We start from the raw sequence: 20,444 nt of genomic DNA on the forward strand, positions 1-20,444 counted from the left end.
CTTCCAGGTTAACCCCATCGACCTCTCCAGTGGCTGTTTGAGGATCTGTTGAGATATTTTTTTAATCATGTCAGTTCTTTGCATCACGTATCAGCAGGATAGGCTTACACCAGCTTTCATTGTCAAGATGTTCAATTTTTTTAATACTCATCCCTTTCTCTTCTTCCCCAAGCAGAAACAGACTTGCCCTGTCAGGTGTGTTATGAAGCCCGTTCAGATTGCTAAAATGCTAACTAGGCTGCGTCGTTTGCAGGTGCTGGTGGAAGTTTTTCAAGAACGTGTTGTAACTGAACTTCTGAAAATGGCCAGCCCACCTCAGAGTGAGGGGGTGCCTGGGCTCTTCACTGCCAGTTAAACCATGCAAAATCTTCCCTGGGTTGAGGAGTCATGTTCCCTGTTTTCCCTTCTTATCACATAGAAAAAGAAGGCTGGTGTCAATATATTTATTTCCAGTTTGTGGGGAGGGCTTAAATATATGTTATGAACTGCTTGGATTTTTAACTTGAAAATCAAGACTTTCTGCCTTGTATGAAATTAACGATAAATAAGGAGTTTCGCAACCATTTCTTCCCTTTTCCAAAATACCCAACACAAACTGCCAGCTGAACATCCAAAATAACCAAGCAAATGAACAAACCATCAAATCAAAATGCTGCCTTTAAAACCCACTTGATTTAAAAATCATCTTTTAAAATATGCCCTTCTGAGAAGCAGCCCTTCAAGCTTTTCATTCTGCCTCCCATCAGCTTGATAATCAAGGAGCAGCAACACTGGATTTGGATGGTAATGCTGCACAGTTTTTTACTTTTACATTAGCCCCTCAGAAGATAATACTTATGATGCTGTGAGAATAAATCTGTCCTTCCTCTCTATAGCAGTTTACTGACACAGAAGCCTTTGTCCCTGAAAGGGCACATAATAAAGCATGTCTACCACAGGAAAGCTCCTTTGGAGCTGGATAACTCAGTCAATTTAGGACTTATCAAGGGAAATGACACAACAGCTGGAGAATGGAACTTTCTCCCCCCTCCCAAGCTACTGATCCCTGACTAAATGAAAGTGTTCACCAAGTCAGAGACAGCATGGGACTGGGACGGTGGAAGATTTCAAAGTGCTGTGCAATCCTGCATGTAGTGAAGCCGTTCTCCCGGTGAGACATCTTTATTGTTCTTCACCTCATTCCTCAGACTTCGAGGGGAAAAGTTTGCAGCACAATAACCCCTCAATTTCTGTAAATGCAAGCAGTTGTCCAAGGGCAGCGCTAGACTACATTACTAATCTAAACCCTATATAAGAGTGGCTCCTGCTAGTGTAGACATAGCGGAGGATTCATCAGCATTACAGTAACAAAGGTTTTATTTTCAGGGGTTTATAAGCCTGTTGTAAAATTTCCTTGTGATGGAAACATCCTACAAACAAAAATCTTTTTGTCTAATAATAGACAGAGGGAATAGGGTTTTCTGATATACAAATTCAGCCTATACATTTCTTGAGTGTAAGAAACACACACAGCAATAGTATTTTGAAAATTCTTCTGTATGCAACCAGGGACCACAGGTAAACAGGGACCATAGGCTAAACCTAGTTTTGACAATGCTCCACGCTCAGAATCATCTCTCCTGTACTCTCTGCTGTGCTTGAGCTCACCTGTACACCCATGCACTCATTCAGTGTAAGGCTAGGGTGCATACCATTTGCTTTAAGTAGTCAGTGCTATGACAGTGGCCGCTCAGATTTATGAAGTAATCACCTCCATAAAACACAAATAGTGCTATGAAGACCACTCTATTGACATTATCATATAACAGCATAGGTCTGTTTTACTCTATTGCCATTAAAACACCATCAGTACTTAGTCTTGGACTCTGTGAACCTAATGTATGCATGTACATAAATATATTCCAATAGAAAATGTGCTTTGTTTTAGTACATTCTGAGCTATTTTAGGAAGAGTGGCTTATTGAAGACAGTAAATAAACAGTTGCTTCTTAAATTGAGTGAATATTCCAGGGAAGGCAGTCCAGTACCAACAGGAAAATAGAGAATACCCGTTCTATGGAGTGGCTGGAATCTACAGTAACAGCATTTCAAGACTCCAAGTTTACATTATTGCATGAGGAAACAATGGGCTCTTGTGTCTATGAAACTTTTGGGTGCTGGAGAAAGGTAAGAGAGTTGTCTGGGACCATTTCAGGGGGTGTGTTTACATATCTCATAACAAAAAGGAAGACGGATAAAATTCCACCAGTTGTCCTGGTGGATGGCGAAGGTAGATGAGGAGAGCTGAAGAAATAAAATCCACAGCCTCTCCTGCATTGAAATCCCTTTTTTTTTTCTACTGAAGGGAATACTTCTCCCAATTTTGAATTCTTCTGAAAATCCCACATGAGTTTGTTGGTGAGTGAAAATATGCTGTGATTTTAATAGTTAGGGGAAAGAGCTGCTACAGAGAAATCAGTGCACCCTGAAGGAGAAAGCAAATTTCTGTTGCACTGGGTTCTGCCACGGGAGGGATTACTGGGGGATGATTTCCCCAGTCAGACAGGAGGAGAAATAGCTGGCAGAGGAGGTCCAATGGAAAGTAAATTGGATAAGAAAGGCAGGACAAAACACTGATAATGGAAAATGGACTGGAGCTCAGGGGAAAAAAAAGAAGAATAATTTGTTTATGGGAGGCATTTTAATTTTATAGTAACAGATGACAGCAAAATGAATTTGGAAGGAAGAAAGCAACTTCATGGAAACACAGGTCTCAGAACGAGGGGAAACCAGTGATTTCCACAAAGAGAACATATGGTGGAAAAGTTAAAGAAATGAGCAGAGGGATGCATTTCAAAATAGGAAAATGAAATTTAAAAAGGGAGGAATAACGATGTAGAGTTGAAAGAAGAGACAACAAAGAAGACAAAAGATAACAGAGACAGGATGAGACAATATGAAGAAATCATAAAGAAGGAACAGGAAGAGTAGAGAGGAACCTTGAATAGATTCATCTTGCTTAGGCAGAACTTCTTTTTAAACATCCTTTATTTAGAAATATTTTTTTTTTGTCTTTAAAATAACTAGCACTTGTTGCTGGTTAGGGATGAAGGGGTGATGATGAGATAAAAGGGAAAAGCTATAAAGAAGACCACAGTCCAGGGGAAAAACAGGGACAGGAATTAAAAAGAGAAAGGGAAATTAAAAACAAAAAGTAAGGAAATGCACCTTCTTAAAATTCAGACAGATGTTAAAGAAAAAATACAAAATAATAAAGAAAATATTACTAGAATGAAAAGCAAAAGGAATAAAACCAAGGAACATGGAACACTAGAGTTATTAAAGACCAGTTCTTAATACTTTCTTGTGTACTTTTCTCTGAAATGAGGCAACCTCTTGTAAAAGAGTTACTCTCTTTACACTAACTGCAAAAGCTTGCCCCAAATAATTATTTACTGAAGTTATGTTGCTCTGTGCACTTCGATTAACTAAACAAGCTGGCTGAATGTGCCTAGCTTTACATGAACTTTGCTATATTTGGCAACAATTTCTGGAATTTCTGGAAAATCTCTGCCAAGGTACTCAGCTCTAGGATCTCTGCTGGAGGTCTGGACTGCAGTTTTGGAAGGAATGAGGAGAAGGAAGCAACGATATTCCTGCCTCAGGAGGGATAAAACAATCAGAGAAGGCCACAAGTTGTTTCTTGCTGCCCTCATGCCTATGAATTTCTTTCAGAACCACTGACCCATTGCCCACCTCATCACACTAAAGGACTTTGAGTGGACTTTTAGACACTGCTTTTGAATCGCAGGCCTGGTATACAAAGCTCTGCAGCCCGGCTGGGAGCTGTGGAGCTCAAAAGGCTTTAAAGTTTAATAATGGGCCACAGCCTTGACTAAGAGATACTCCTGCCCTTTAGGGATCTGTGTCCAGAAGCTGAGCAGATTCCACAAAGAAGCAAAACAGGGATGACTTTCTGTCTGTTTGTTTCCCCATGTGCAGTCACAGTTGTATGTAAATGGATTTTCAGTCACGTGAAACAATTTTCAATTTCATGAAGAGCATTTAATACTCTTTGTCCAGAAAGTATCACTGGTTTATTAGCAACAAAAAAAACCTATGAAAGGATCCTGTCTGACTTTTCATGTTAGATCTTTTCTTACTGAACTGATCATATTTTCCTCTTTCTTGTAGGCTCTTTCCACATTACTAAAAGGCAGTAGATAGCTCTTCTGTGCCCTGGAACACCATCACCATCACTGTGGCAGCTCAAGCAGGCTTAGGCAGGCAGTGTTAGCTCCAGTTTGTGCTTGGCTTCGTGCTTTCAAGGACAGACATTATGGATCCTTGAGATGGCTGCTTTACTTCTGTCTGGGTGAGAATGCTGTGTGAACGGCAGAAGTGAGTTGATCTGCCTCTCACGCTACTCCTTCTGGTGGTCTTGAGTGGTTAGAGACTGGATGAAGCTGGAAGCATAAATTCAAAACAACTCCAGAAATTTTTATTGACGTATAATTATCTATTATGGGGTTTTTTTTTCAGGAGATCCCAGTCAATAACGTCTTCCTTTGGAATGCTCTTAAGACTCTGAATCCCAGTGAGTTAATGTCCAAGTGCAACACCTTCCTCAGTCTGAGAGGACGGAAAGTCTCTTATGGTTGTGGCTCTGGCCTGCTTTGTGACCGGACAATAGTAAAGACAGAGAGACTGACTTGCTGCTCTTCTTGGTGATCATTTCCCACACTCCTGTGATGGCTTCTAGGGAGTGTGGGAGTGGCATCAGTGTGATTTGGATGCAGAGAGGGCAAAAATTACCTTTAGTCTAAAGAAAAAGAAATGATGGAAGGAATAAGCCAAATCTGAAGTCTACTAAGGAGCAGGGATTTGAGTCTGGAGTGGAGGGGAGGGAGAGAGGGCCTGCCTGTGCAGAGAGTAGTAATCACTGTGGTAGAGGAAAGAAAATAGGTAAAAAGAAGTAGCACCAGTGATAAAATAAGATAGAGGACAGAAACTACCTAATAACAAGACTGGTAACAGGGCACAGATATGGTCTGGGGACAGCAACTGAATGAGAGCTGGAGAGGAAGTGAAAAGGGAAGAAAAGCTGGGCAATGATGGACTGTGGTGAAAGAACTGCAGGGAGAAGGCTAGAGGGAAATGGAGGCAGAGGGAGCAAAGATTGCATGAAGAACAGTGTAAGGAAGTAATGGGACTGGGAAAGGACAAGCAGTGAATGGAGTGAACCCTGAGAGGATCAAGTGAAAATTCATTTGTATATCTCCCACTTGTGCCCAAATAGAGTCATACAGTCATAGAATCAACTGGGTTGGAAAAGAGCTCCAAGATCACCAAATCCAACCCTTGATATATAGATATTCCTGTGCCCCATACTCCTCTGCTCTCAGCCAAATCCATAAGCACAGCCTGTGTCTTACTCCTTTTAGAGCAGGACCAACAAGATGATAACAGAACTATCAGCTTTTCCATCCATCCATCCACAGAAGGTCTCCTCCTTCCAGTTACAAACATAAGCATTATCTCACCATATGACTGATTTACATTGCTATTTTCCTTTTCTAATAACCTTGAAATTTATCCAAGAAAAAAAACAAAGGGAAAGGAACATCTTTGGAGCTGCAGAAATAAGCACTCGGAAGTTACAAAATTCTGGAGTAACAGCAGCCCACAACACAGTGTAGCACAGATTTTGAGCCCTGGACTACCAGTTTATTTTCATGTACCGTGTCCAGTGCACAGGATGAATTGTCCTTCATTACAGTTGAACTGATTGATGTACTGCTTTTTTACTTGTTCAGTGTGTGGCCTCAGACCCCTATTAAAGCCCTCCACTAAAGATATCTCCTCTTGAGCTCTTCTGGTTTCTTTTTAAATCTTAATTTATTTTATTGCATTTCTACAAGATGAGGGTCTTCCCCTTCTCATTCACAGAGAAGTGGACAGATATTAAGGGAAAAAGCATTTTTGGGTACTCAGTCTAGGTCAAGTAGGAAATGGTGTTTTAGACTGTCTTTAAATGGTTCTTGATACAGTTCCACAGTGAAAGTGCACTTAAAATTGCAACTGTGAGTACCAGGTTCTTCTGTAAATTAAAGTCCAGAGTCTCAAGCTGGATATTGAGGGAGCACTTGTGAAAAATCTCTTTTAAGTGATTTGCCTGCCATTGCACTGGAATTACATAGCAGACAAGAAAGCTTCGGCTCCTTAGGCCACTACTGCCTGAGGCAAGACCATCCTTCACCCTTCTACAACTCCCTGCCTCAAATGTTATGCTAACTGGGGAACAGTTTAGTGAATCAGGTAAGGAACAAACCATGGGACAACAGCCCACCTGCTGCATTGGTAATTCTGATGCGTCCCTAAGACAATTGCGTTGGGAATGCACTGAAAGTAGGATGAGAAAAAAATTCATGATTGCATGATTTTAATCACAACAAAATCTTGTTACAGTAAAATACATGTTCCAAGAGGAATTGTGTACAATTGAACAAATAATTATTTTTTCTAGCATCTCCTAAATTTTGATGGGCTTATTCTGCAAACTTAAAAGGGTTTTTTCCATGTTGCTTTTATTTTAAACAAGAATGTCCACAAGAGGAGCTATTCTGGACTAGCCATTGAAGTAACTTATTCCACATCAGGTATTTTACTCAAGTATTCACACTGGGAGTCATATCAGCATAATTTTACCACTATAGCTCTACTAGATACTTCCCCATGTAAACAATCTCTGAAATAATCTAACCAAGATTTTCTTCATATATTTTCTTGTATGACAGTTTCTCCAAGCCCTTCATAAGCTTGGATCAATCAGATATTTTGCATTAACAATATGGCATGAGCTATAGTGTTTGTTTACTTGAAGCATGTATGTGAAGCATCACTGAACAAGGTCATCCAAATCACTTGGATTTTTGCAGATGTTAATGCTTCATATATATACTCTCAACGCTTTGTTTTTGTTTTGTAAAGACCAAAGTTAGGGCTGGTAAGTTAATAGCAAAGACCCCGATCTCTGTGATCTGCAGGAAGGGCTGTTCAGATCAGCTAACACTAAAACTCAGTTTCACTGCAGCATGCTTCTTTCTTCTCCCCCACACGTCCCACTTCATCCTTGTTTAAGCTGTGCAAGCTTTTCCTGGCCAGAAAAGCCTCTACTCTAGATTTGTGTGGCACGAGGCTTTGTAAAATAGTTCGCTAGATCAACTATGCAAAAAAACAAGCAGCTTAACCAAAAGGAGGAGGATCTGTTTGCCCACCAAATTCTGAGAAATGTAACTCATTATATTGACTAATTCAAAAAATTCGAATTTCAAAAAAAATATAAACTACATTTCAGTTATCAGAATTGCCTTCATGAGTCAATTAATGGCTGCTACCATTTCTATGACCATTTTCAGCATCTATTACAATTTCTCAAAGCGTGTTTACCTTAAGCCCCATCCACAACTAAAAAAACAAAAGGAGGGAAAGCAGATCAGGAAACTCAGCAGTGAGGAGGATAAACGGAGGGGAGAATTAAGGAGAGCCAAGGAGCAATACTTACTGCTGACTAACTGGCCAACACTCAAAGCTGAAGAGGAGGAGGATGAGGAGGAAGAAGAGGAAGCCTGACGCACTGGGCTTTGAGACATAGATGCTTGACTGTGAGCCAAATGCAGGAGATTGGATTGTGAGGCTGCTTGTCCCACTTGCGTCTGGGAGGGCTGATGGAGCTATATGTTAAAACGTAAAAATAGGCATTTAGAAAGTGAAACAGGAATAGAACACCTTCAGCGCACCATCTCACCCATCTGCTTCTGGGGAACAAATCATACAGGAGTACCAAACACCATGGGCTTTGTTTGGGTGACAGAGTTACAGCAGGAGCAGTCGGAGCTGTTTTGAATGTTGTCTTTCAATTTTTACTCAGTTTAGCTGGATACTTAATCTAATTATAAGCTAAATACAGTTTTTTTAAATAGGTGATGAGAACTATGACCTCCACCTCAGCATTCTGATTTATTAAATATATGAGCTTACCTTTTTTCTGCCTCATTAAGTTAGACTTTCCTTCCCTACATAGATTCTCATATAAATCAGAGATGTCCTTTCATACTGCAGGACCAGGGCCAAGAAGAGTGGGAATGGGGAAGAGGACATAAACTCGGGCAAAATCCCTTTCCTATGGAAACTAATAATTCCTTTCATGACATCAGATCTAGCAAACAAACAAAAGGGATGAAAACTTATTTCTCAATGGATGAATTATCCTTGACTAAAACTCACAGGGAAACTTCTGATCCCCACTCACATCAAGACTGTGTCCAGTAAGACACACCTAAAAAGTCTAGTGGGTATGGTAAATGCAAATGATACACTGTGATACATGAATCTGATTGTCTAAAATTTTTTCTTACAAATTTACAAGAGTATAGTCTTTGGTTGTTCACTAGGAGAAAAGAAAGAACCATGAATCCATTCTGCCTATAATATGCTTTCATGTGGGATTGAAAACTGGGAACATTCTCTGGTACTGATTTTCACATAAAACTCCCAGAAAATCCAAGGGCAGTCTCTCTACAGAATGAAGGTACACAATGGACCTTATGGTTCTGAATTGGATTCTGGTAGTCCAGTAAAGCCCTTTCAGAGCATAAGAATACAGTAATACAGATCTGATGTACTCTGGTGACCGCTACTTATGATACCTTTATTTTATGTTGATCCACGGTAGTGATAAAAAAATATCATAAAAATATCCTAAAAGGCTTCACTTTTCAGCAAGAGCTGTTACCTGCATTTTCTAGAAGGGGAAAAGATAATGTCTTGCTTGAAGTCAGCAATTCAAATCTATTTCTTGATTGCTAAGGAGTATGAGTTTTTCTCTTTTGATATCTTACTAAACAAATGACTTCAGAAAAAGAGCTACATTCATTAGCAACGGTCAAATTATATGTATTATGCTCCCAGGACACAGAAATGACCGATGCTAAGTAGACAACAAATTGTAGATCAAGGTACCTGTTCCCATTCTGTGGAATACGTATGAACTATTTTCATGGCAGTATTCCTGTTACAGTCTGTTTAAGAATGGAAAAATTCTTTTTCTGTCTTCCACGTGGAATGATGAAACAGAAAATGAAGCAAGAAACTTTGATTTACCCTTTGATAATAAAGACAATTATTTATCTGGCCAGTTTTAGCCTATTCTGACTTCCTTAGGGATCAATAAACAAAAGCATTTTATTATCTCAAGGGTTTTTTTTTTTTTGATCAAGCGCATTTTAAAAAACATAACTGGCTCTTTATCAAAGGGATAATAGTTGAGAAGCTGACTGAAAGGCTTTCAGATTTCAGAGTCGTGCAAGCACTGGCCATCTTAAAAAAATTTCTCTAAGGACCGGGCAATTCCCAAGCCAGAATATCTACTTTTATAATATCTTCTCCTAGGGAAACATCCCACTAGGAGGGCTGGCCTCCTCTGAACACTGCAGAAATGGACTCTCTGCCCATCCATTATACCCACATCACATCCAGACTGCAGCTTTCAGAAACAAGCACGCATTTGGGGTCTGGGTCTGTTGTCTGAGAGAATCTCTGGCAACACTGAAGATTTCAGCCTAGGCGAGGGAAGATAAGTACTGTATTTAGATGAGTTAGATGCTTTCACACTATGTGGAACAGTCTTAAAGATGTTAGTACTTATCTATGAGGATGGAGGAGCAAATGCAGCAGCTATCTTTAAAGAGAAAGATCTGCAAAATTATAGTCCAGTCAACTAAACTTCAGCCGCGGAAAAGTACTGAAAAAAATAATCAAACAATTTGTAAGCACCCACAAGAAAACAAGGCAGCAACGGACAACATGGATTGTTAGGAACAAACTGTGTCAAACCAATCTGATCTCCCTCTAAGACAGGGTAATTGGCCTTGCAGACAGGGAAAAAGCAGTAGGTGGTTTGACTTTACAAGTGTCTTGACACTCCCTCGTGTGACATTCTTGAAAACCTAAGGAAACATAGTTTAGGTGAAATTGCTGCAGAATGAATGCAAAAGTAGCTGGAAAACAAAAACTAGGAGAGGATAGATATCTGTGGAAACGGAAATGTGCATGCAGGGTGCTTCTGGCCTCATTCTGCACTAAATATTTTCTTAATGACCTCCGTGATGGAGCAGAGAATATCACCAGTAAATTTACATGCTGATAACAATGCTGGGAGGGAATTTTGACAGGCTGGGTGCAAGGATTAGGAATCAAAATGTCCCTGTCAGTTTGAACGTGCCAGCTGCAACCTTGGGGTCTTACAAAAGTGAAGTCAAGGCAGTTCCCACACCAAGGTGAGGGAGTGGGAGTGGTGTTTGCAGTGCACGTGAAGTGCATCTTTTCTACTAAGCACTGGAGAGACCTCTGCAGAGGGGAGTGCCATGTCCACAGCTAGGTGCCAGGCTTCAGAAAAATCTACACCAGCCAGAGGAGAATAATTAGAGTGGCTGAATGCCTGGGAGTTTCCTGAGGCTTATGAAGACACCTGGCATGAACTGGTCATGGTAAATCTAAAGAAGGGAAGGCCGAGTGGAATATGATGCCTGCTTCGAATACAGGCAGCGCTAATGAAAAGAGAAGGTAATTATTCTGTCTTACACTTTATACTGGAGAGAATGAGACATAGTAACCTGGAAAGTTCAAATTAGTTTCTGGGAAAAGCTGTCCAACGTGGCAGTGAAGCACTGGCAGAGATTGCTGGTGGAATCTGTGGATTTCTATGAGAACACTTAGGAGCAAATTAGCTGAAAGTAGTAGCTCCACCTGAGAACAACAGAGTGGACTGGATAATCTCTTGAACCTTGACCTTCCTCCCGTAATTTTTTTATTACTCTAAATAATTTCCCATCAGTATTACTCAGGCAGATGGCAAATCCAGCATTTTCCAGCCGTGCCACACATAAAGTCCCTGAACACTTGAACTGCTGAGCATGTGCGCAATAAATTTGAAGTTTCCAGGAAGCTCCAGAACGAGAGGGCATTCTGCATTCTCCAGTTATGCATGCAAGGAATTCACACAAGGAATTTGCATTTGCAAACATATTTTTGAATTAACTGGGATACCCAGAAGCGTGGCAGTTTTCTTGTTGAAAGTCCAGAAATTTTTAAGCAAATCTAGAAATTCTCAAAATATAGCTGGGCAAAAAGGAACATGGCCAGTATTCCTACACAGTAACCTTAGGTGCAAGAGCAATATATAAGGGATATTTACAGATTGTTGGTTTATGACTCACTGCTTGTGAGGGAGAAGCAAGCAATTGGGTTGAAGAGGCTGAGGAGTCACCTTAAGGCTTGACCAGAGACTGAGGGAGGATTCCATTTCTAACTCCCTACATAATTTCCAGCACCCCCTCTGATTTACAGACATGATGGTTAAGCTGTAAATGTCCCGCTTAAAGAACAATGATAGTTATCTATGTCATGAAATTGCATTAAAATACTCTCTCTCTTTTCATCCACTATAATTTCCACTCCAGAAATAGCCTTAAGGAGAGACAACGATTAGATTATGAATTAGATTCCAGATGACAGAATCAATTTGAACTTGCAATAGCTGACTTTTCCCAATTTTGGACACGTACATATGATATGAATTATATTTATGACTGTTTTGTATTTTCCATCCAAAGACAGAAGGAGGCACAGAAATTACAGAAGCAGTTGCTGTAAGTGCCATTCTGTGTAGGTGCATAGAGTAGACATGCCAGAATGATGACTGTATGCAACACTGATCAGTATCTGGCAGGAATGCGTGCATGCACAATACAGCTTGAGGAATGAGGTGAATATGAGAAGAGTAAAGTGCATCATAATACTTTATAGGAATAAACTGAAAACTTCAAAGGGCCTGATTCTTATTTCTTTGACCTCAGCTTTACCTGCTGCTGTCAACAGAGAAGGTAGTATTGACTGATAATTACAGAGACAAGAAATGAATTAGGTCTTCAAGACTGAATTTGGTTTTTAAATCATGTATGTAGGATGTTCCTGTGCCTGGGATGGTTGGCTGAAGTTCTGTATTAAAGGTCTTAAAAGATCAGGGATATTGTTCCCTGCATGCAGAAAACTGCGTATTACTGATAGAGTAAGGAGGTATTTTACATAAGATAAGGAAAGAGAAAGAAACTAAGGGGAAATGGAGAAAACGTTTTGCATCAGGGAGACATTTTGAATGCTGAGGAGAGGGGCCTAGGTTGCCTAGGGATGCCAGAGAACCTCCTCAACGAAGATTTTTAAGAACAGGTTAGACAAACATCTGTCAAGAATGATATAGGGACAGTTGATCCTGCCTAGGGGGAGCAGAGGGACTAGATGACCTCTTCAGGTCCTTTCCAGTCCTATTTTTCTATGATTCAGTGAAAAGGAAATCTGAGAGATGAGGAAACACAACAGATTAGAGAAGACAAAGGTGAAAAAGACAAGTATAACAAAAAGGGCAGAAGAGATTAAACTAAGAGGAGTGGCACAAAGAGCAAGAAATACATTTTAAACATCCTCTTTATGATATAAATAACTATTTTCATTTTTTTCTGATATCAGATAGTTCTTCCTGGGAAATATGGACATCAGCTCTTGTAAAGATTAAAGTCCATGGAAGGCGCTGAAAAATAAATATCTTTATATAAAAAGACATTCCCAAACACTTGGAAATTCCATGATAATGCCTTTCAGAAAGCAGTGGTTTAAGTGTTTTTATGCTTCCATTTTTCCTGTGAATGGAGTCCTGTTTATACTTACTAAAACATTCCCTAAAATGTCATACATTTGAGGGTGAGGAAGAGTGGTGGTGTGCTGAGGCCACTGCCAGAATATTTCACAAATCCTGTACCCCATCACCCTAATTTTGCTTACTCAAATAAATTCAAGTAAGTGAATATAGGAATCTGAATACAAAAGCTATCTGATACTTAATAAGCATCTTTTCTCTCACGGTAGTATAATATAATGTAGTACATATGGTATAAAAGGTGTCTATCCACACTGCTTAGACCAATAGAATAGGTATATTTGGAAATAAAAAAAAAATCTTCAGGTTCAGACAGGCTGTGCTCATACACAGCTCAAAATTAGGACCACAGCAAAGAAGGGCTGGTGTGCTGTAGACACAACTGGGGGTAGGACCCTGACAGCATCTGCTGAAGTTCTTTCAAAGCCTTCCTATGGAATCACAACTGGCTTCAAAAGAACACTGAAGGTCTTTCGATTTGCTAAATGAGGTTGAGGATACAGCCAGAGTTCTTCAGGAGGTACCATTTCATATGCAAATCAGGTGCATCAGTCATCTTTTTGAGCCAATTCAGGAAGGATATAATGGCATCATAACAGCAATATTAGTGCCAATACATCCATAATGAATTATAAAATAATTATTAATAATGGTAATTAATAATGAAAATATTATATTACTATTACCTTAACGGTCTTAAATGTGCAAGTGCATAAATTCAAAGGTTGAGGAGGATCAAAGAAGAGAGGACTTCCACCGATGGAAGGAATTATATGACAAATACTGAAAGGACTTTCAAAAGGACTTTTTATTCATCACAATGGCTATGGACTCTAAGAGCCTAAACAGTGGTGGATAGTTTAATAATGTTAAACTTGTTTAATGGTTGCTATAGAAGTTATGATTTTATTATATTAAAATAGGTTTTGTTCCCGGTTTTCATTCCCCTCATAAAATCCAGTTTTCCTATTGGTTAAAACCCCTCAGCTAGGATTGGACAGTTACAGCTGCAGCGGAGGTGGAACCTAGCTGAGGGGATTTGTTACTCTATTGGTTGTTAGTATTGGCGCGTTATCTGTACGGTTCCCTAGTGGTTGTACCCCGTGCCAATCCTTAAGCTCCGCCCATGTTCTAGCCCCTTCTCCCTCCGACCCTATATAAACCCCCGTTCGTCCCTCACCTGGGGATGCCATCTTGGCTCTCTAGCTGGTGACGTCCCTTATTGTTGCAGCCCTGCTATTCTACCCTGAGTTTTTGGCAGAGCGCTTAATAAAAATCCCAGCTGAGCACTCCAACGACAGTGGCGTCCGTCTCCTCCTTAACGGGCTGCGGCAAAAGGTAACCCTACTATTCCTGTAGTGAGCAGTGCTTTGCTCTTCTGTGCCTCAGTTGCTTAGTATGACAGGTAGTATAGTGGTATCTTCCTATTCCCCTTGGTTTCATGCAGTTATTGACTTTTTTGAGATTTCCTTCTCTGACAAGTGCTGATGCCACCAAGAAAACCGGTCAGGAAGAGATGTAAGTTACAGTTCAAGTGTCATGCTATGGCATGGAAAATCTGATGCAGTCCTTTGTGCTAGTAAATAGTTGAGTAATCTTGACTTTCAAAAATCTAAAATGGCAAGCCCAGCTACTAATTTATCCATGGATGAAATAGAATTATGTAATGACGATGGTAAAGGAAAAGAGAAAGGAGCAAGAAAAATTGTCACTCTCATCACTGAAAGTCATATAAAAACCAAAACAAAACCAAAGTTGGATTGAGAAAGCACACTTTAGTGACTGTATTGAAACACAAAGGAAGAAGAGTGCATTTCTCATAAAACAAGGCAGCATCGAAGCTCTGAGAGCACTGCAGAGAGAAAATGACTGAGAGCTGGCTGGATTTTAATGGGAGAGGATTGCAAGGCATTGCATGGCCTTGTGTTAACGAGATGGTAGGGTTTATGTGGCAGATTGAGACTGCAGAAAGAGAATGTCTAGCACGAGAGCAGATGCACAAGAATCACCACAGGCCCATCTAAGAGGTAGCTGTGTCTTTTCAACTGTTGATCTGGAGCATGATAGCCAATGACAACAAGGATGGGGAACTGACTGTGTAAGAAAATGCTGCCTCAAAGTTGTTTCACTGTGTCACAGCTGGCAGAAGCCCAAAGCTGGTTGTGCTGTAAGACACAATGAAATATGAAAAGTTCTGGCAGGCAGTGTAGATGAAACAAGACTGAGGACAACTGGGACTGCAGACCTGATTTAATGAGGTTAGTATGTAGAAGGAAAGAGCCAGGCAACAGTGAGAAGGGAACCTGCTTTATGAGGTACACTGCAGAACAACAGAATGTGTAGAAGGTGCTTCTGTATGGGCAAGCAAGTAGTTATGAAAACACAGACTAGTAGGAAAGCTGTTTAGGGAATTTGTTTGGATGTGTTTTGAACCCCAGTAATCAATGGCAGCTGGATTCTTCTTACCTAATTTCACTCACCTAAGAGTTAACTGATGATCCTAAAATAGCTATCCTAGCCCCGTCTCATGTCAGTGGAGACAATAGATACCTTACCATATCTATAAGAGAGTCAACATATCTGAAATTATTCTATTTTGACAGCTTGAGTTGCCCAGTGGACATGCATATGTCTCCTTGTCTATGCCAACCCAGGAAATCCAGTTAACTAGCTTACACCAGATACATAACTACTTTAAGTCCAGCAAGGTGCATCCTTTCCTAAATTTTGCAGAACTGCAATTTCAGGTTCTTCTGTCAGCTCTGCTGCGTTAACATTGTGTTGTTACAGTTATGAAAGAATACCTTGAATCAAAGTTTTCAAATCTGATAGTCAGTGGCAATGCTAACAAGTTGTTACAACGAGCTCATCTGTTCTTGAAAACAATGGGCATTTAGCCATACAACCTTCATTTTGACAAATCCCTCTTCAGAGGCACAGAGGAAGTGCAGAAGTTAAGGTTAAAAGGTACTCTTCTATTATTATAAAGCAAGAAACATAAAATTAGGGAATAAATCGTCCCTTTTCAAGAAAGGAGGGTGCAAGTAAAGAACAAAGGATTCACACCTAATTTTTAAATGGTTTTAGCAACAAGCAAGAAAATATGGTGAAGTTGAATCAGCAGGAAGAATACATGAATCTCTTCAGTTAGTACAGAATACCATGAATAACTTACAGATCCTGTTTACAACATGCCAGGGGAGCATTATAACACTTGAAACACAGAGTAGATCATTGCAAAGTGATTCACATCGAAAGGAACCATTTTAGTGACACACATGATAACTATCGGGGAAGCAAATGTGTATTATGGTGGATACATCTGCTTATTGGAAAAAACTGCTCAGTGAACAGAGAGAGAAAAAAAGCAGGATGTTAGAGTGCATTGAATATGCTGAAAATACTATAATGTTATTATGTAGAGCAGTGATGAGTCCTTGCTGTGACCATGGTATGCAGTTCTGATCAAAAAATCCTGAAGAAATCAACGTGGAAATTGAAATGTTTGGTAGATGGGCAGTAAAAAGTATTAAAGGCAAAGAAAAACTGGTTTATGAACAGAGATTAAAAGGATACAGACTAAAACAGGAGTGCAAACAGCTGCCTGCTTTAGAAAGCCACTGCAATTTCTAGGAGAGTTCTTGGTGTGTGCACAGACACTGCTTCTCAGATTAGCAAAAACTTGGAAAATAGTAAGAAATCTGAAGATTTACCTACTCAGTGTAATTCGAAGAGGAACAATCCCTACTGTAAGTAGTTTAAAGAACATAAATCAAACCCCTCTATTTATACTTAAAGAGGAATGAGACTACAACAGACTTGCTTGTGTACATTAAAAAGCAACCTATTTATAGCACAGAAAAAGAAGCACCACTTTATGCTACATGTAAGTAATCTATGAACTCATTTCCATGAGGAGACATTGAGGTTTTAGTCTGTCAGGTTTGAAAAAGTTGTATGAATAAATAACGCATGTAGTCTACCTAAGTAAAGCTGACTAAAGCCAATATCTGAGACATTTAAGTCTTCAGTCATCAGACAAAAAGTAAGCACTAGCTCGCATTACTTAGCAACTGGAGCAGTTTACAAAGGTTCAATTACTGTGACTCAGCTAACAAGCAGCATCTTACTATCATTGCTTGCAATCTCCTCTTTTTCTCTTGCAGTACTTAGTTTCCAAGGAAGTGACAAGCTGGAAGTTAAACTAGGATCATCTGTAACTGGAACATTTTTACTACATTATTTATTTCCTGCATTTGTTTCTGCATGACATTCTAAAAACTTCCCTCAAACTTGTGTTGTACTCTTTCCCCATTCTGAAGCTTCTTCCATCGAGTTACAAGACACCAAATGCCATGTGACACCATTTTCAAAAATATTTTGAATTCCTGCTGAGCCCTCTGGGTTTAAGCACTCACTCAGTTCTTCTGAAAATGAGATTTTAAACTGTATGTCTAAATACGCTATCATTAGCCAAACACTGCAGTTAGGCTAAATCTTTACCCAGGCAATAAAATAAATTCAGCGTCTCCGTAAACTTTGTGTAAATCTATTCCCTTTTCAAATGATACGACAGCTTTGATAGCAGTAGCTCAATTGCTTTTCACTGTTCATCAGCATTATTCCTAAGGGAAATCTAGGTCTCGTACCTCTTTTCTGCTCCCACCGAAACTCAGGGCAAAATTTCCTCTGACTTCCTTCTGTAAAACCAGAAGAGCCAGTAGAGGGAGCACAAATACGTGCATTCTGTGGTTCCTAAACAAATAATAACGTGCTATTTTTTCATATAGTGTTTGCACTACTTTTTTTTTCTTTTTTTTTTTCCTTTTTCCCCCTCCCCAATCAATAATACCATCTTGATCAAGCTCCAAGAGAACCTGATCCAAGGTGAGGAGACCACGTTATTTAGTGGCCCTTCCTGCAATCCCCGGGACCTCAGGACTCTGTGTAACAAGGCAGAGGGGGAACCCTGTGAGACTGGCATTGGCAAAACCAATGTTTTCTACCTGTCTTAGGGAACAAGACAGGTCTTCTATCCTCCTCTTTACTTCTAAATTGTATGTGTTTCAAATGGGGTCTCGGGATTGCTATGATTTTTGAGAGCTTCCCTCGTAAAGGAGGGAAAGATCTAATGTCTTGAGGGGACTGACTCAGAAAGAAATACCCCGCCTCACATACCCCCCAGGAAACCAAATGTAAACTACTGAGTTTCTTATTCCATTGTCAAGCTTTCCTGTGTGGAGAACCCAAAGCCTGCCCTCCCATCCATCCTACTTTGTTTGAAACTGCACACATGCAACGATTGCAAAAGCGCTAGTCAGTAGTGTAAGTATGCTGCCATTAAAGAAAATAGAGTTAGATAAATGACAAGTGCTTTGGAAAGTGCCTCTGCCAGATGCCACGGGGGATAAGATGGGAAAAAAAAAGCATGTAACCATTTGGATGCGGAACATTTTCAAAACAAACAAAAAAGTCACCTTACAGATCCATTGGTTCTCTACTTCTAAATTTGAAAAATAAATAAATAAATAAATAAAAGATAAAATGATTGGTTTGGAGTTTGGGGTGCCCTGGGATTTTCAACAGCATACAAGAAGCTGTTACCTGTGCTTAGAGGTGTAGGCAGGACTGGCAATAAAGTACTACCAGCAATAGAGATGCTAAGATGAACATTTAAGTGACGGACACGTTTATAAGTACCTCTTCGGTAATCATATTTGATGGATTTTTCATCCTCAATTTTGTCTCTTTCAGAGAAAAAATATGGGACTACAATTCCTTGCTCTACAGATGTAGGCAGAACTAATGAACTTGACTCTAGAATACTCTAAAAAGAACAACAGAAATCTTTTGGGTCAGTGTGGTCACTGGAGCCATCCTTAACTCTGTGAACTACCTACTGCCTTACACTGAGTAATAATTTCCTTAAAATACTTTCTGTCTATGCAAATATATACAACCATATCTGATTTTTCAGTGAGGAGGCCTAACAAGATTTTCTTTTTTTTCCTTTCTTTCCTTGGTGTTCCAGATCGTTTCAAGCCCCAGCCTACTGGGTGACCACTAACGATGGTACTGAACTTCATAGGCCAGGTGGGTCTCCCCTGCCTCATAATCCTATTACACTGCAGAAGATATCTCAGTTGGCCCTATATTGACCTTGAAAAGAAAAGAAAAAGAATAACTGGATAATCCTTGAATGTGTAAGTAAATCATGTAATATGACATTATTAATCACTACATATATAGTACGCAGTAATACACTAGAAATTAACCGTTGTTATTAAAAATGATAGAGAAGCAGGCGTTTTTAGAGAGGCCACGAGAGTGTCCTTGACAAGTAGAAGATTTCTGTGTGCCTGTTTTGATAATCATTCAGGCTACAGACACTTTACCTGCTGGCCTGGTTTGAGCGGCGATAGTGTTATTCCCTGGGTATTGATCACTGGGAGTATCTGGTTGCCGATGACAGTAGCGATGATTTGACCCTGGGCATTGGTCAGTAACTGTGGAGTTATCGGCTGCACCTGAAGTCCCTGAGCTCCACTTGCCGCCTGGCTGGAGGGGACTGGATTAGGCATCAGTGGGATTGTTCCAATAATCTGGAAAAAACAACACAGGGAAAATGCACACTTGCCACATACACTTGCCGCACGTGATTAGTTATATTATGCATGTTAAGTCAAACTTAGGTGAAATAAACACAGAGAGACAGGTGAGACAGGCTGAGGGTGGGAAACAACCATTCCTTTACTGGGGCGATGACGACTTTCAAACTCATTTGTCAAGTCTTATATCACTTGTATGTTTTGCCACCGTCCACTGTCACCTGAAACAATCTGCCGTGGCTGAGAACATATGAATCAAATGCTGGGCCAAGCTTGAGGCCCTGCATCATGGTTTGTTCCCACCTCACATTTTGATACAGAGTGAAATAGGCACAGATATCAGTCTTTTTATCCTTCTTTCTACAACTCATACGCACAGTGGTACTAACTGTGTAATGCTTGTGTAATTTTCCTTGATTTGCTGATACCTAGTACTCTAGATGACCACCCATTACTCCCATGTGATCTCAGGAAGAAACAAAGGGATACTGGTACCATTCAGGACATGCCTTATTAAGATACATTCATAAAAATGCAGGCAGTTTTGGATGACAACTATGAAGTACAACACAACAGGAGGGCTGATGTTAGATAAAATATATTAGCTAACATTTCTGGGGCAAGTACTTGCAGAAAGAGACATTTGTGACATCTCAGACTTGAGAATACAGTGATTTCCTAAAATGTGAATGTGACTGTAAAACTAATATTAGGATGAGATGTCAAACAGATGTTGTAAGAAAGCTTGTCAGTCAATAAGCCGCTAGGCTGTAAAAAAGGTATGCTGTTGGAAGATTTTTTTACAAGTATTAGAACATCTGAAACAAACTTCTGATAAAACTTGGGACTAAACCCAAACTTTTTCTTTATTTTCAAACAGCAACATATGAATCTGGAGTCATAGGATTATTGCAACAGGTAAAGTAAAAAAAAAAAAAAAAAAAAAAAAAAAAAAAAAAAAAAAAAAAAAAAAAAAAAAAAAAAAAAAAAAAAAAAAGGAAAAGAAAGAAAAAAAGAAAACCAGATCTCTATTTCCTTCACCGTATCTCCTCTCTCTCTATCATAGGCAGTCAGAAAACGTCTACCCT

At 39.7% G+C, this 20,444-nt stretch overlaps 1 protein-coding gene across 1 annotated transcript in view; it reads right to left on the reverse strand.

Moving 5' to 3' along the window:
* Positions 1-20,444, reverse strand: part of POU6F2 (POU class 6 homeobox 2) — a 294,805-nt gene that overhangs the window by 6,565 nt on the left and 267,796 nt on the right. Inside the window, exons 7-9 of the mRNA XM_027900608.1 lie at positions 19,144-19,350; positions 7,544-7,712; positions 1-45 (exon numbers count right to left, since the gene is read on the reverse strand). The exon at positions 1-45 is cut by the window's left edge and continues 124 nt beyond it. Of these exons, the coding sequence (XP_027756409.1) occupies positions 1-45; positions 7,544-7,712; positions 19,144-19,350 (421 nt within the window). The remainder of the gene's footprint in view (positions 46-7,543; positions 7,713-19,143; positions 19,351-20,444) is intronic.

Source organism: Empidonax traillii, unplaced genomic scaffold (genome assembly GCF_003031625.1).
Source record: "Empidonax traillii isolate 1590-97213 ecotype Southwest subspecies unplaced genomic scaffold, ASM303162v1 scaffold741:size898883, whole genome shotgun sequence".
Lineage (NCBI taxonomy): Eukaryota > Metazoa > Chordata > Aves > Passeriformes > Tyrannidae > Empidonax > Empidonax traillii.